Source organism: Hemitrygon akajei, chromosome 11 (assembly GCF_048418815.1).
Source record: "Hemitrygon akajei chromosome 11, sHemAka1.3, whole genome shotgun sequence".
In the NCBI taxonomy this organism is placed as follows: Eukaryota; Metazoa; Chordata; class Chondrichthyes; order Myliobatiformes; family Dasyatidae; genus Hemitrygon; species Hemitrygon akajei.
In genome coordinates, this window is record NC_133134.1 from 134,511,027 (window position 1) to 134,527,179 (window position 16,153).

Below are 16,153 nucleotides of genomic sequence, written 5' to 3' on the forward strand. Positions count from 1 at the left end.
CGCCTTACAAGACATTTGGAGACCCCAAGTGATCAGGTCCGGTGAATGGGCACCTTTTGCTACTTGGTCCATTCATAACTGATTCACCGCAGCCATTTGAATGGACCCTCTACGCCGCAAGCAATTTAGTTGCCTCTCTACCCGAAAAATGTAGTCAGAAAGCTTTGTCTCCTTCTCCTGAAATATGTTCTGAAACCCTGTCATAAGCTCCAATGGGCTTCCCGTTGCACCAAACATCTTCTCTAGCGCTTGCATGTAGGCCACAGAGGTAGCAAAGGGGTTCTGCATCTTTCCAGATCTCACTATGTCAACAGCTGGCCCCTTTAAACTTTCAACCAATCACTGTCTTTTCATCAACAGAGAACTGCCCCTCATCCATCAAAAGAGAGGTCTGCTCTGCCCAAGTCTCATACTCCTCTTCCCCTTTAGGGGTGGGCTTCGTTCCTGAGAACAGGCTGAGCCTACGATAGCTGGGACTTTGAACCTGAGTATTTTGCCATTTATTCAGCAGGGAGGTAAGGGCCGCTACCAACTCAGAATGCTCAGTTCTTGCTGGAGGACCCACTACACCTTCTACATCAGACAACTCCTTCCCCTCACTCCGCATAAACGAGAGCAACTTGTCTTTAAAGTCTCCGCCCCCAGCTACGGGAAACTCGGGTTTCGATTCTGCATGCTCATCTTCACTTCCCTCCTCTCGGAAAGTATGGGCAGCCCATAGCCCCCCCTCCCGGGGGCCCTAATAGTACCGGGCAGTTCCACTGCCGTTACGTTAGTGCTAGTCTGAACTAGAACAAAGTTTTTGCCCGCCATTTCATCAAATCTCCACTCCATCCCTGCAGCATCCGTAACCATGTATTGTAATCACTTTACCGAACAATAGTTTAACAACAGACTTAAACACACAATCCACTGGATCAATGATCAGGGCAATCACACAGCATCCAACAAAATCGATACCCCCACAATGAAACACTTCGGTTTCCTCAGCAGTGTAAGTCTAAGGAAGACAATCTCCGGCCCTGCCAAATGTGTGAAATTGAGGCATGAGCCAACCCCTGCCCTGACCCTCAGTTTCTGTGGATGCTGTGTAATTCGCTACCCTGTTACATATTAATGCCACAAAATAACAGAGAGTACACTGCATACCATTAGAGGAATTATATTTATGAATCTTACCTAAAGGGTTAGTAAAGAATAACAAAAAGAAAAGGGCTCATTTTAATTAAACAGAAATATGCACAAGTTGGTGCTCATCTTGAACTCTCTATCACTCACTTGCTGGGTCCTCGGTCAACATGAAAGCACACACCACCTTCCGAACGTCGCTCGCAACCCATCTCAAACAAACGAGTCTCCCACCGGATTGTATGCTACGACTGGGTCTCCCCAGCATCACCAAGAAAAACCTCCCTCTAAATGGATGGCACACATTCCCCATCATCCCTTATTTTCAACAATAACTGAAACAGCCTGAAAGCAGAACAAACAGCTCTTACAGAGCTGCTAAGCGAAATACCTACAGCAGAACAGTAAAGATGTGAAACAGGGCACTACACTTGTAATTAATTTAGATCACTTTGTAGAGACCAGTTTTCACTTTGACATGAAAGGGTCTTTTTCTGTTGGTCAGTGTCAAAAAAAGCCAAATTAAATCCACTGTGATTCAATGCTGTAAAACAATAAAACTTGAAAACCTCCAAGGGGAAGTGTATAGAAACTGTATACAACCCTGAGATTCATTTTCTTGCGGGCATACTCAATAAATCCAAGAAACACAATAGAATCAATGAAAGCCTGCACACAACAGGATGAGCAAACATCCAATGTGCAAAAGACATCAAGCTGTTCAAATAAAAAAAAAAGCAATAAATAAATAAACAATAAATATCTATAACATGAGATGAAGAGTCATTGAAAGTAAGTCCATAGGTTGTGTGAACAGTTCAGTGATAGGGGAGAGTGAAATTGAGGGAAGTTATCCCCTCTGGCCCGGGAGCCTGATGGATGAGAAGTAATAATTGTTCCTGAACCTGGTGGTATGCATCCTCAGGCTCCTGTGTCACCTTCTTGATGGCAACAGTGAGAAGAAACCACAACCTGAGTGTTGGGGGTCCCAGTGATGGAAGCTGCTTTCCTGCAACAACACTCCGTGTAGATATGCTCAATGGTGGGGAGGGCTTAACCCATGAATGACTGGACTGTATCCATTACTTTCATTCAATGGCATTGGTGTTTCCATACCAGGCTGTGATGCAGCCAGTCAATATACTCTCCACTACACATCTACAGAAGTCCATCAAAGTTTAGATATCATGTCAAATGTTTGCAAATTTCTGAGGAAGTAGAAGTGCTGCCATGCTTTCTTTATAATTGCACTAGCATTCTGGGCCCAGGATAGATCCACTCAAATTATAATATTGAGGAATATGAAGTTGCTCACCCTCTCCACCTCTGATCCCCCAGTGGGGCTTAGCTCATGGATCTCTGGTTTCCTCCTCCTGTAGTCAATACTCACCTCCTTGGTCTTACTGATATTGAGTAAGAGGCTGTTGTTGTGGCACCACTCAGCCAGATTTTCAATCTCCCTCCTATGCTGATTTGCCATCACCACAAGACAGGCAAAATAAACTACCGTGGTGGAACCAGACATAATGTGCTCACTGGTAGTGCTAGCATGATGCTGTTACATTAGGGGATCAGAGGTGGAAATGGTCAGCGACTTTAAATTCCTTGGTGTTTTCATTTCAGAGGATCAATCCTAGTTCCTGCATTTAGTGCCGTTATGAAGAAAGCACGGCAGTTAAATATATTATATTTATGTTTACTTCTAACTTTGTTAGAAATTTGTGAAGATTCTGAATGTCATCTAAAACTTTGACAAACTTTTATAGATGTGTGGTGGAGACTATATTGACTGGTTGTCTCATTAACTATAGAAGGTGGAAATTCCAATGCCCTTGTCCTGAAAAGCCTATAAAAAGTAGTGGATACAGGCCAGTCCTTCACAGATAAAGCCCTCCCCAACATTGAGCACATCTACATGGAGCACCACTGCACAAAATCAGCATCCACCATTATGGGCCCCCACCATCTAGGCCATGACCTCTTTGCACTGCTGCTATCAGGAGGAAGGGACAGGACCTGCACCATCACTTTCAGGAACAGTTATCATACCTCAACCATCACTCTCTTGAACCAGAGCGGATAACTTCACTCAGCTTCACTTGCCCTGACATTGAAATGTTCCCACAACCTATGGACTCACTTTCAAGGACTCCTTAATCTCATGTTCTTTATATATATATATTTTATCTCTCTCTCTCTCTTTGTATTTACACAGTTCAGTTTTGTTGTGCATGGTTATTGTCTGCCCTGTTGGGTGTGATCTTTCACTGATTCTATTGTGCTTCTTCTATTTACTGTGATAGCCCACAAGAAAATGAATCTCGGCATTGTATATGGTAATGTATATGTACTTTAATAATACATTTATTTTGAACTTTATTAATTCTTGGGTATTGTGATTGTTAAAAGGAAAGTGATTTTTCATTTCCATTTCTGTTCCCTGTTCCCATATGGAGTGGAGCAAAATAGCTAATTCACAATTAGTACCAGTAGACGTCCAATTAATGCCAGTAAAAGAAGGCAACAAGGAGATGTACAAGAGATAGATCAGCTGGTTGATGGCATTACCTCAACAACATTTCACTCATCAGCAAGAACAAGGAATTGATTGCGGACTTCAGGAAGGAGAAGTCCTCCTGGAGGAATCGGCAGCGGATAGGGCCATTACAGAACCATTGTTGTCTCAGAAGCAGGAATGGCTGCTGGGTGTGCTGGGCTTTAGATGTTTCAAAAAGGACAGGGAAGGAGGGAAAAGAGGTGGGGGAGTGACGTTGCTAGTTAGGGATAGTATCACGGCTGCAGAAAAGAAGGAAGTCATGGAAGGATTGTCTACTGATTCATTGTGGGTGTAAGTTCAGAAACAGGAAGGGGCAATAACTCGAATGTGGATTTTTTTATAGAACCCCCCAATAGTAACAGAGACATCGAGGAGCAGATAGCGAGGCAGATTCTGGAAAGCTGCGATAATAACAGGGTTGTTGTGATTGGTGATTTTAACTTTCCTAATATTGACTAGCATCTCCTTAGAGCAAGGGGTTTGTTAGGTGTGTTCAGGAAGGCTTCCTGATGCAATATATAGATAAGCCAACTAGAGGAGAGGCTGTACATGAGCTGGTGTTGGGAAATGAATCTGGTCAGGTGTCAGATCTCTCAGTGGGAGAGCATTCTGGAGGTAGTGATCACAACTCTATCTCCTTTACAATAGTGCCGGAGAGGGATAGTAGCAGAAAATTTGGAAAAAATATTTAATTGGGGTAGTGGGAAATAGGATGCTATTAGGCAGGAACTTGGGAGCATAAATTGGGAACAGATGTTCTCAGGGAAATGCATGGCAGAAATGTAGCAAATGTTCAGGCATTCTGCATATATTGTTCCACAGAGACAGGGAGAGGATGGTAGGGTAAAAGAACCATGGTGTATAAAGGATGTAGAAAATCTAGTTAATAAGAAAAGCTTATGAAAGGTTCAAGAAACAAGGTACTGTTAGAGCTGTAGAAAATTACAAGAGTTCCAGGAAAGAGCTCAAGAATGAAAGAGCTAAAAGAGGTCATGAGAAGGCCTTAGTGAGCAGGATTAAGGAAACCCCCAAGGCATTCTACAAGTATGTGAAGAGCAAGAGGATGAGCCCTGTGAAAGAGTAAAGATTAATAGATTTCAGTATTTTATGTTCTAAAGGGTGAGCAATTTCAAGCTCCTAGTTGTCAACATTTCTGAAGATCTATCCTGGGCTCAACATATTAATGCAATTACAAAGAAGGCACACCAGTGGCTATATTTCATTAGGAGTTTTAGGCGACTTAGTATGTCACCAAAGTCTTTGGCAAATTTCTATAGATGTACCATGGAGAGCATTCTGACTGGTTACATCACCGTCTGGTATGGAGGGGCCACTGCACAGAACTGGAAAAAGCTGCAGCAAGTTGCAAACTCCGCCAGCTCCATCATGGTCACTAGCGTCCCCAGCATAGAGGTCATCTTCAAATGGTGATGTCTGTCTTTAAGTACGCCCGTCACCCAGGACCTTTTCTCTTCAGAGGTTCAGCAGCCTGAAGACACACACTCAACGTTTTAGGAACAGTTCCTCCCCTCTACCAACAGATTTCTGAATGGACAACCCATGTACACTACCTCACAAGCACTATTATTTTTCTTTCTCTTGTTCTCTATTTGAAATACTTATTTAATTATACAATAAACGGAGAAGAGAACTGCCAGCAGCGTGATGTTTAACTCGCAGCTCAGAGTAAGCGAAACAGTCGACTGGGGGCGCTGAAGGCAGCGGCGACCTGGGAGGACCGCTGGAGTGGACCGATCCATATATTGGGAGGACTGCAGGAGCACGCCTGCCGATCCAGTAGGGGGCGCTCAAGGCGGCGAATGCTTTCCGTTGGTCCAGCGCGCCGATTTGGGCCGCGGAGCCGGAGATTCAATTTGAAATTGAGGTTAGTCGCTCCTTAATGAGACTTGCGCTGTTAGCGTTGCCCCTCCGTCTTTACCAGTGATGACTTTTGAGAAGTTTAATGAGCAATTTTTTTTGCAGGTGTAGCGCAGATCCTCCCCAGGGTAAATTTGTGAATTTCAAATTAGTGGCACTTTTAATTCAGCAGCAAATTCTTAATGTGCGTGAAACCTGTGTTGATTACATTCCATTTATGCCATGTACTTGCATTGCTGAATTTGCTTTTTCAGTATATTGAGTGTGTATGTAATTCTTTTAAAATTAAGATGCATGACTTCTGCATTGTTGCCACTGTCAATGAGTCTTGTTTACCTTCAAATAATGCTTCCTTTACTGAAAGCACATGGAAGCTCCTGTGAGTGTGGGATCTTGCTCCTGTAGAAGAAAGGCAGTAGTTAGTGTGAGGATAAAGAAGCAGGCCTGTAATAATAGTGATGATGTGGATATGGAGATGAGCTGGAAATGTGTGTGTCCACAAACATTTAGACTGTACGTGGAATGACTGGAGATGCTTCTGTGAGCAAGTGATATTATTAGAAGCCATTGGGAGGGATGGAATTGAGAACAGTGTAATGTGAGTTTTTTTTTGAGTGAGTAGAAGAGCAACTCCTCTAATATGTCCTTTTGAGGGAGTGTGTAAAATGCCATTAAGTATGGAAAAGATATTGAAGATTGTGAAATAGTTTTTCTTAGGACACAATGCTGAGGGCAAAGGGGAGTTGCTGCAGTGGGGGAATGGAAATGTGGTCATCACCTTTGTTGCCAAGATAAGGCTATGTCACAAGATGTCTGGTGAGAAAGAATGAGATATATGAGTGCTAGAGACAACTGAGTCAACAAGAGACAACTTTTTCATCAATACTGAGTCACTTTGGTGGGAAAGGGAGGAAGTCTTACTGTGTCTCATGGAAAGCATACATTACCTAGATTGAAATTTGTGTCACCAGTCAAAGTAATCTGATCTCTGGAATGTAACGAACAGATCAATGAAATGCATAACTGGACATTTGAAAACATTGATCGTAACAGAAAGATTTGACAAAACCAGCAAGCTGGAGCATAATTCTTGTGGCTCTCAAGACCTCTTTCATTGTCCATTGCCTTCATTCTGATCCAGGTTCTTTAGGAAATGTTGAGTACTACAACTTTCTCTAGTTTTCTCTTCCCAATGAAACTATTATCCCTTGTGATCCTTCACTCCTACTGCCTGAGTGCCAATATTCCCTCTAAGGTGTGCGCGCAAGCACATCTTTTGCTACTAGCACACAGGAATTTAAACTGCGCACAAAAGATTGTCACCCTTTACCTTGTTGACATGTTAAGTATATTTAACAATCGTACACAATCACATTTCCTTTTCCAGTTTTTCATGTGGATGGTGTTGTCAAAGTGGAGTTTGCAATGAATTGTCTGCAGATTTTAGAACTGGCTTATTTGTACTGTTTTTATTGAAGAATTATTCATTGCACACATCTTGTTACTGGGCAAAAAGTGCACGGCACAAGATTTTTGTGCACACTGGTTTTTACAAATTTGAGGGGAACAGTGCTGAGCGCCCCATTTCCAATTCTCTTGTCCTCTCATTCACTGTGAGTTCCAAGTCTCGGTCTCATACCTGTCCATGAACTGCTGTTCTCATACTTCCAGAAAGTGATGCTTGAATCTCGACTGGAATAACAGTTTGAACCATAATGATGTAGACGTTCTGAGTGACTGCATAAACACAAAGTACACTGCAGATGCTGGGGTCAAAGCAACACGTACAACACGTTGGAGGAACTCAGCAGGTTGGGCAGCATCCATGGAAACGAGCAGTCAACGTTTCTGGCCGAGATCCTTCATCAGGCCCGAAACGTTGACTGTTCGTTTCCACGGATGCTGCCTGACCTGCTGAGTGACCTATCCTCCAATGCACAGGGTTACAAAAGGCTGCAGAGGGCTATAGACTCAACCTGCTCCGTCATGGGCACAACCCTCCCCACTATTGAGGACCTCTTCAAGAGGCAGTGCCTCAGGAACGCAGCATTTATCACTGAGGGACCTCAGCGTCTGGAACGTGTTCCTACTGAAGACCTGCACTCAGTAATTCAGAAATAGTTTCTTTCCCTCTGCTATCAGATTTCAGAATAGTCTGTGAGCACTACCTTTGCAATGTGTGGTAGCTATGTCCTTTTATTTTTATTTATTGAGAGAAACAGCACGGAACAGGCCCTTCCAGTCCAACAGGCATCACCACCCAACAATCCACCTACTTAACCGTAGCCCAATCATGGGACAATGTACAGGGACCAATAACAGTGTAAAAACTCCTTACAGTTGGTGCTGGAATTAAACTCCAAACTTTGGAATGCCCCAAGCTATGATAGCGTTGCGCCAATCACTGTGCTCCCATGTCACTGTACTAAAGCCACAAATAGACAGATTTCACATCATCTGAGTCAATGATAATAAACCTGATTCTGACATGGCATTGACAACATAAAGCAGATGGTATTTTGTGGAGATGGATTGACTAGAATATAAATTTTACTGTTAGCACCAATCTGTAGCACTTTAGGTATGCTCATAGAACAGATAAGAAATGGCAAATTAGATTCAGTACAGGTAGAATGTAGAAAGAGGTGATCAGAATACCAGGGCTAAGGGCAATTTTAACAAAAGACAAGTTCAGTTGCTCCAAGGTCCATTTCTCTGTTAACAATTCTAAAGGGTAGAAATTTATCAATGATCACAAGTTATTATGAGTAACGCACTGAACTCTTTCCAAAACATTGTATGTTGCACAATTTAGACACGTAAGAGAAGGCAAGTATCCTTTCCAGTGTATAAACAAAATTGAATCGTCAAAGTTTCAAAGTTTGACATTGCAACAGACGCAGGTGTATATGATGACTTGGGTGTACAGGACATTGTTTACAAGTTGCAGATGATATAAAACTTGGCATAGTGAACTGTTAGGTGTGTCATAATTGACTTGCTAATAGATGGGATGGGTAGCTGAGATGAAAATTAATGCTGAGAAATGTACATTGTCACAGTTTGGTAGGGAGAATGAGACCCCCCCCCCCCCCCCCCCCGATTGTCTTGTTTATTATTTATTGTAATGCCTGCACTGTTTTGTGCACTTTATGCAGTACTGGGTAGTTCTGTAGTCTAGTGTAGTATTTTTTTCCTGTGTTGTTTTTTACGTAGTTCAGTCTACTTTTTCTATTGTGTCATGTAACACCATGGTCCTGAAAAACGTCGTCTCATTTTTACTATGTACTGTACCAGCAGTTATGGTCGAAATAACAATAAAATGTGACTTGACTTGACATGAAGAGGGATACAGGTAGAATATCTTGAGATTTCATCTGCATTGTTCATTGAAAGTTGCAGGACAGATTGATAAAGTGGTTAACAGAACAGATAAGATCCTTGTCTTTATTCATTGGTATCATACACAATAGCTGGGAGGTCATGATGAACCTTTGTAAAACTTTGATATAGTATATGGGATCCAGTTCTGAGTGCCACACTATCAGAAAAAGGTGAAGGCGTGAGAGGGGTGGCTGAAGAGATTTATTCAAATGATTCTGCGCTTTAGGACTTCATGTGAACAGAGATATGACAGGCCATATGTAAATTAGATGGAGCCAGTTCCCAATGGCAGAAGAGGATGAGAATTTAAAATGAAGGTAACTGATAAATGAATGAAAAGTGACATTTTCACTTTTGTAAAGCAGTTTCTGTCAGTCTTTATCAAAATCAGATTTAATTTGACTTCATATTTTGTGAAATTTGTTGTTTTGCAGCAGCTGTATATTGCAATACGTAATAAAAAAACTAAATTACAATAGAAAGCATATATTAAAAAAGGTTAAGCAAGTGGTGAAAAAAGAGAGAAAAAATAGTGAGATAGTATTCCTGGATTCATTGTCCATCCAGAATTCTGATGGTGGAGGGGAAGAAGCTGCTCCTGAAACATTTAGGGTTTCATAGTAGGCAGAAACAGACTTATTTGCAATGTTTAAAAGAGAACTTCGTAATTATCTGAAAGGAAAGAATCTGCAGGTTTACAATGATGCTACTGAAGGTGGGCGAAAGCTTACTGGTGGTTTTCAAAGCAAGAAGTACAACTAAATACCCTATTAATAACGCTTTTTATGTGGAAAAAATTGTTGTAACCAATCACCACAATGAAAAGGCGAGATTGATCCGAGGGTCGAGGCATGTGGGTGCGAGACAGAATCAGAGCGTAGTTAAGGCATGTTCGAGTTGAAGTCACAGCCGGAGTTGGAGCAAGCGGAGTTGACAAAGTTGGGGCAGAGTTCTTCCTGAACCCATCCATCTAAATCAGGAGTGAGGTTGGATCCATCTAAGCGCTGGGCAGATTTGGAAACATCAAGTACAGGCCAGCACAGAGCATATTACAGGTTTCGGGTCCTAGTGCTTGGACAGCTTAAATGCCATCACTGTCTGGTATGGAGGGGCTACTGCTCACGACCGAAAGAAGCTGCAGAAGGTTGTAAATTTAGTCAGCTCCATTTTGGTTACTAGCCTACAAAGTACCCAGGACATCTTTAGGGAGCGGTGTCTCAGAAAGGCAGCGTCCATTATTAAGGACCTCCAGCACCCAGGGCATGCCCTTTTCTCACTGTTACCATCAGGCAGGGGGTGCAGAAGCCTGAAGGCACACACTCAGCAATTCAGGAACAGCTTCTTCCCCTCTGCCATCGATTCCTAAATGGACATTGAAGCTTTGGGCACTACCTCACTTTTTAAAAAAATATACAGTATTTCTGTTTTTGCACATTATTAAAAATCTATTCAATATACATAATTTACTTGTTTATTTATTATTATGTTTAATTTTTTATTTTTTCTCTCTCTGCTGGATTATATATTGCATTGAACTGCTGCTGCTAAGTTAACAAATTTCAAGACACATGCCGGTGATAATAAACCTGATTCTGATGCCATGTCCAGATGGACTGAAAAGTCAGGGTGTAGGGATCGGAGGCGAGGGCTGGGGCTAGTTCCGCTCAGCGACATTTTAATCCGCTCTCCTCAGCGCTGAGACTGTGTCGTGCTTCCCTTTCTCCAGGCTTAGTGCTGGTGAGCTTCGTCACGATTTGCCCTACTGTGTGATGAACTGAGAATGAGGATATGGACTTACTTTAGCTGCTCCAGGCTTCTGGTTTATGGGTTCAATTTCTTTCTGAATGCTGGTGCTTGCTTTATTGTTTGCATGATTTGTTTTTTTTTCCTCTCTGCGCATTGGGTGTTGGTCTTTTTACTATATTGGGTTCCTTCGGGTTTCTTGTGGCTGCCTGGAAGCAGATGAATCTCAAGGTTGTATAATTTATACATATTTGATAATAAATGTACTTTGAACCTTGGATTTAAGGACAAAAGGATAGATTGCTCAAACATAGAGTCAGTATGGATTTGACAGGCCAAAAGGCCTCTTTACTTGCTAAAGCTACTTTGCTATTCTATAATACAAAAGTTCCTGGTTTCATAATTGTTTGTGAATACAAATGTATGATTGAGAACATTTAACCAGTTTTTTGCGGAGGTGATCCATAGTTACAGAATATTTTGGCAATGAAACATAGGGACTGTTTACTCCTTTCCATAGATGCTGCATGACCTGCCAAGCTCCTCCAGCGTTTTGAATGTGTTGCTTTGGATTTCCAGTGTCTGCAGACTTTCTCATGTAAATGATCATTGGAATATGTTCAGCAGTGCACTGTTATTATGCCTTATAGTAATGTAGTTGAAGTATAAGTTTGCTTGTTTTGGAATACATTCAAGATCCTATGAGTACAGATGTCACACAACAGTTACGTTGGAGTTGAAAAGTTGTGGAATGTCACTGCTGTTTATTATCATATGTTTTAATATGCTTCTGACCTTACCATAACTTACTTTGTTTATTTCACCAGTTGAGACAGTGAACAGAATTTGCTTTTAATCAAAAAAAAATTGAACACTATTACCATGGAGTAAATTTGGAAAGCTGAAAGAGGGAACCTTAATAACACTCTGCATTTTGTTTACGTTTATTCTCTTTTAGTAACCAAGATGCCCCAAATCCAACTTGATGGGATTAGTATAGATTTTCCATATATTCCCTATAAATGCCAGGAAGATTATATGTCCAAGGTGATAGAATGCCTACAAAAGGTAATAAGCTATATATACTGTATTACATATCATTCAGCAATGTTTTTACTGTTTTCCTTCGAGTATTAAAACATATCTTCAAGCACGATGCATTGTGGTTTGTTCATTCAGTGAAACTAAGGTACTGTTAAATTTTAGTGAATAAATAGGTATTGCAGTATGTCAAATCATAAAAATGATTTTCCTCCCACCTGTCTCCTGACAAACTTAATATCTATCTGATAAATAGATTTAAGATTGTTTAATGTCATTTCATGTACGCAGGTGTAAGGAGAACAAGGTAATTGTTACTCTGGATCCAATGCGGCACTGAGGATTAAAAGTGATCATGTTGGTTTGTTAGGTCTGGTCCTGGGTGTATATGAGAACCTATAATAGTGTTTCACATAATTTAATATATCATGTAATTGAAGTTAGTCTAGTTATGTAGTACCTGGTACTACATTTGCCATTTGTGAAGGGTGATAGGGCACAGAATTAAAAACCAGTTTTAATTAGCGCCATATTTTAATGTCTGTGCAATCGGTCATAATGACTTCTTCAAGTTAACAGTCGCAGCCCAAGGGCAAAGAGCATTAGTGGACCAGCTGTTCATAATCTGGACAGTTTTATACTGAATTGTGGAAGTACCTTTTAAGTAAGTACATACACAAAGAGCATTGCATTGTGTGCAAGACATTTCCCATTAAAGTTGGTGCTCATGGCTCTGATGTTTTCCATCATCACTGTGGCCGGTCATAGGTAATATTGTACCTATTTCAGCCTGAAATAAGAACTAGCGTACAATATTTCTGCTTCATACTTCATTTATTTATTTAGAGATACAGCACGGAACAGGACGATCAGGGCCAACAAGCTACGCCATCCAGCAACCCACCTATTTAACACTAGCGTAATCACAGGACAATTTACAAGAATCACTTACCCTACTAACTGTTACATTTTGGATTGTGGGAAGAACCCGGAGCACCGGGAGAAAACCCAGCAGTCGTGAGGAAAATGTACAAACTCCTTATAGACGGCGCACAAATTGAACTCCAATCTTCAACTCCACCCCCTCCCCCAGCCGTAATAGCATGTGCTAACTGCTACACTACGGTGTATAAATGCATTTGGGGGGGGGGGGGGTTCAATTTTGTTGGCTGAGTAAAGGGCAGAAACTACCAGTCTAAAGGTGATCTGCTGTATATGGAGGTTTCTCTCAATAAATTAGTTTCACAGATTGTTGTGTATCTCTTAGTGAAGATTGTTTGGAGGTCGTGGAACAATGTAATGGAAGATTATATATTCTGTTTTTATTTTACAGAAGGTGAATGGAGTTCTGGAAAGCCCTACAGGGACAGGAAAAACACTTTGTCTTTTGTGTGCTTCTCTGGCCTGGAGGCAACATTTAAGAGACAGCATTTCAGCAAATAAAATAGCCCAGAAATTAAATGGTGATGAACTTTTTAGTAACAGGCCTCTATCTTCGTGGGGCAGTGGATCTGTAGATGCCGACTTGGGTATGATCAACTTTTACCTTGCTTCCTTTCATCCATCTGTTATATTAGTTGCACATTATAGGTGCCTCATTGAAGAACCAAAGTGAAATTTATCACATGACGTCTATTAATGTGCATTTTTCAACAAAAAATGTGGTCAGAGCTGAAATTGCAATCCTGTCTTTATTTTTTCCTTTATTTCCTTACAATAGTACACCAGTATCAGTGCTGCCATCACTGCCACTTACTTGTTCTATCAAATGTAATTAAAATCCCCTTTTGATGAACTTTTGGAGTAAGTATATTACATTGTGATGGCCATCAGAGTTACAACTGTTGTGTCAATCCTGATAGAAAATCTCAGCAGTCATTTTGTAATTTGAAAATGGAGCTACAAGTTTGTGGAGCAAGTTTGTGTCCTCAGGCATTGGATCCTAAATCTCTGCTTCAAACAAAAAATATAAGGCATGTACCCTTGCAATAAAAGTTGGTGATCTTTTTGCATAAGCAAAGCCACCAGGCTAAGATGAATTTAGGTGCTTTTGTGTATCTGCCGTTGGACTCGGCAGTAAGTGGCTCAGAGGATCAGATGCACTGGCTGCTCATCTTCAGCTTAATCTGCTTTCTGTGTTTCAGTGCGCAGCTGCAGAATTCAAAGTTAAGCTGACCTCACTCAGAAAATATCTTACTGAATATTGGCTGAATTAAGTACATTTCAACCTGCTGATAACATAATAAAACAAAAAGGGGGTACAAGTACTCAATATCACTGACCAGCTGAGCATATCCAGTGTTTGCAGTTTTACTTCCGACTTTTAGTATTTCATTTTTACCTCAGTAAAAAAACTCAGCAAAAGCTGGAAAGTAGGGTGACTGCAAATGAGTTCTTTCCTTGGCTCAACTTTCTATGATTCTATTCTATTCCATGAGTCATTGAGTTTGAAAAGAAAAATAACTAATTTTGAAGGACTGCCATACAGAGTTATGTAGAAGATGGCAGGTGCATTAATTCTCAAGTAACTTAAATGGTCCACTAGAACTCGGCATCCAATGCATCCACAAATAAACACCACTTGCATAAGGTAGCAGAAAGTCACATGTCTTTAATGGGTATTACCATAATCATGGTAAATCATAATAAAGACGGAGTTAATTTTAACTTTCTTAGCCACTAAAATAATACATATTTACTCAAGTATTTGGGTGGGAGGGGGGGTAGCAAAATCCAAAAAGTAAAACAAAAGATTGCAGATGTGCAATAAAAAGAGAAAAGAGTATTTCAAGCATTTTCTATATTTTTTTTATTGTAAATGATATTTTTGTCCTGGGGGTTTGAAATTCACATCTGATATTGCTGATATTACTGGTCTCTTTTATCTTTACAGATTAACATTGCATGTTACTGATTCCTTTAAATTGCCTTTCTTCCTTGTGCAAAACACATCAGCTTAATTGAGGATTTAAGCTCCTCCCTCCCCCATTCTAAAACAGCTATTATTCATTGTTCAGTGTGCAAGCCAGATTTTAGGGCATGTAAAGGGTTGGATAAACAACTTCTTTGCTTAAAATTCAGGGAAATTTATCTGTACGTAACGCTATCCTTCTTTGCACATTTTTAATAATTCCATTCTTCTGCTGTTTGTGGTTCTGATGCTATACAAAGCCAATAAGTGAACTTGTACGGTACAGAGAACTTAATCTCTCTGTTGCCATTTCAACATTTATATGAATAGCCCCATAATTCTTAAATTTCCATTAATATAATATAACACAATCTTGCTTTATTAAAAGAATGGAGAAAAAATGCATCACAGACCTGCTTCTCTCATGTTTTGACAGGGTAACACTGTCATATATAGAAGCTTCAATAGTTCTTGTTTTGCTATGTAAACAAACATTATTTTGCATTCTATCATATGTTGGTGCATCATTTTCATTTTTGATGTTAATTTTCTGTTGATAATATCTCCTTCGTAGGTTATGGTGATATTCCAAAGATCATTTATGCCTCAAGAACTCATTCACAGCTCACTCAGGTTATTAATGAGCTAAGAACTACCTCATATAGGTGAGATACCTCTTTCACATCAGCTCAGTTAGCATTTGCCTTTTTCTCAAATGTTAGCTCTGTCTATTATGTCTAAGGTGATAAAGTATTGTGGATTAATTTTTACCAACTTAAAACTTGTGTTATGAAAATGGAATGTAAAGATTCTTTATTCAATTATCTTTTGGTGAAATCGGTGTTAACTTCACTACAGCATCTTTACTACAGAAATTGTAAATGTAAACTTTTAAATACCTTGCCATACCAGAATACTCTTCATTAAATAATAGTTGTTTCAAAGAGAAAACAGTTAAGTCTGGTGGAACTGAATATTTTACAGATACATTATATGAAACTTCTGGGCTGAAAGTGTAATTAATGTATATCTAGAGGATTAATGGTGATTTTCAGTTACAGGACACTTTGAGCTATTTTTCATGAGACAGTTTCAGAGTTCATTTTAAAAGTCACAATTATGAATATAAAAGGAACAGTCTTAAGTAGGAAGTTCCCTTTTGTATGATTGATGCTGTAAGTCTTCAATTTGTTATTGTGGAACCATTCAGCATTGCCAACTCTGCAGAATGAATCACTAGTCCCTTTTATAAAGTATAACCTGCATCTTTAAAAAAGAGACTACCCTATTCCCTTTTGAAATCATTAATCATTCCCATTTCTACCATTCTCATAGTTATGGCATTCCAAATCATTACCTACTCTCCAATAAAAAGTTCTTCATTGCACTTCGCCTGTACCTCTTGTCCTATCCATGTCTCCTAACTGCTATACTGTCAGCTAATGGAAACAGATTTTCTTTATCTCCCTTACCTCAATCGCTCAATCCTGACGAGGGGCCTCAGCCTGAAA

At 40.2% G+C, this 16,153-nt stretch overlaps 1 protein-coding gene across 3 annotated transcripts in view; it reads left to right on the top strand.

Moving 5' to 3' along the window:
* Nucleotides 1–5,482: 5,482 nt before the first annotated feature.
* The window catches only part of rtel1 (regulator of telomere elongation helicase 1), a 169,053-nt gene continuing 158,382 nt past the window's right edge, over nucleotides 5,483–16,153 (top strand). For all 3 annotated transcript variants that reach the window (XM_073061710.1, XM_073061713.1, XM_073061712.1), the window contains exons 1-4: nucleotides 5,483–5,570; nucleotides 11,649–11,758; nucleotides 13,065–13,260; nucleotides 15,217–15,307. In XM_073061710.1, coding sequence (XP_072917811.1) covers nucleotides 11,657–11,758; nucleotides 13,065–13,260; nucleotides 15,217–15,307 — 389 coding nt within the window. In that variant the 5' untranslated portion in view covers nucleotides 5,483–5,570; nucleotides 11,649–11,656. The remainder of the gene's footprint in view (nucleotides 5,571–11,648; nucleotides 11,759–13,064; nucleotides 13,261–15,216; nucleotides 15,308–16,153) is intronic.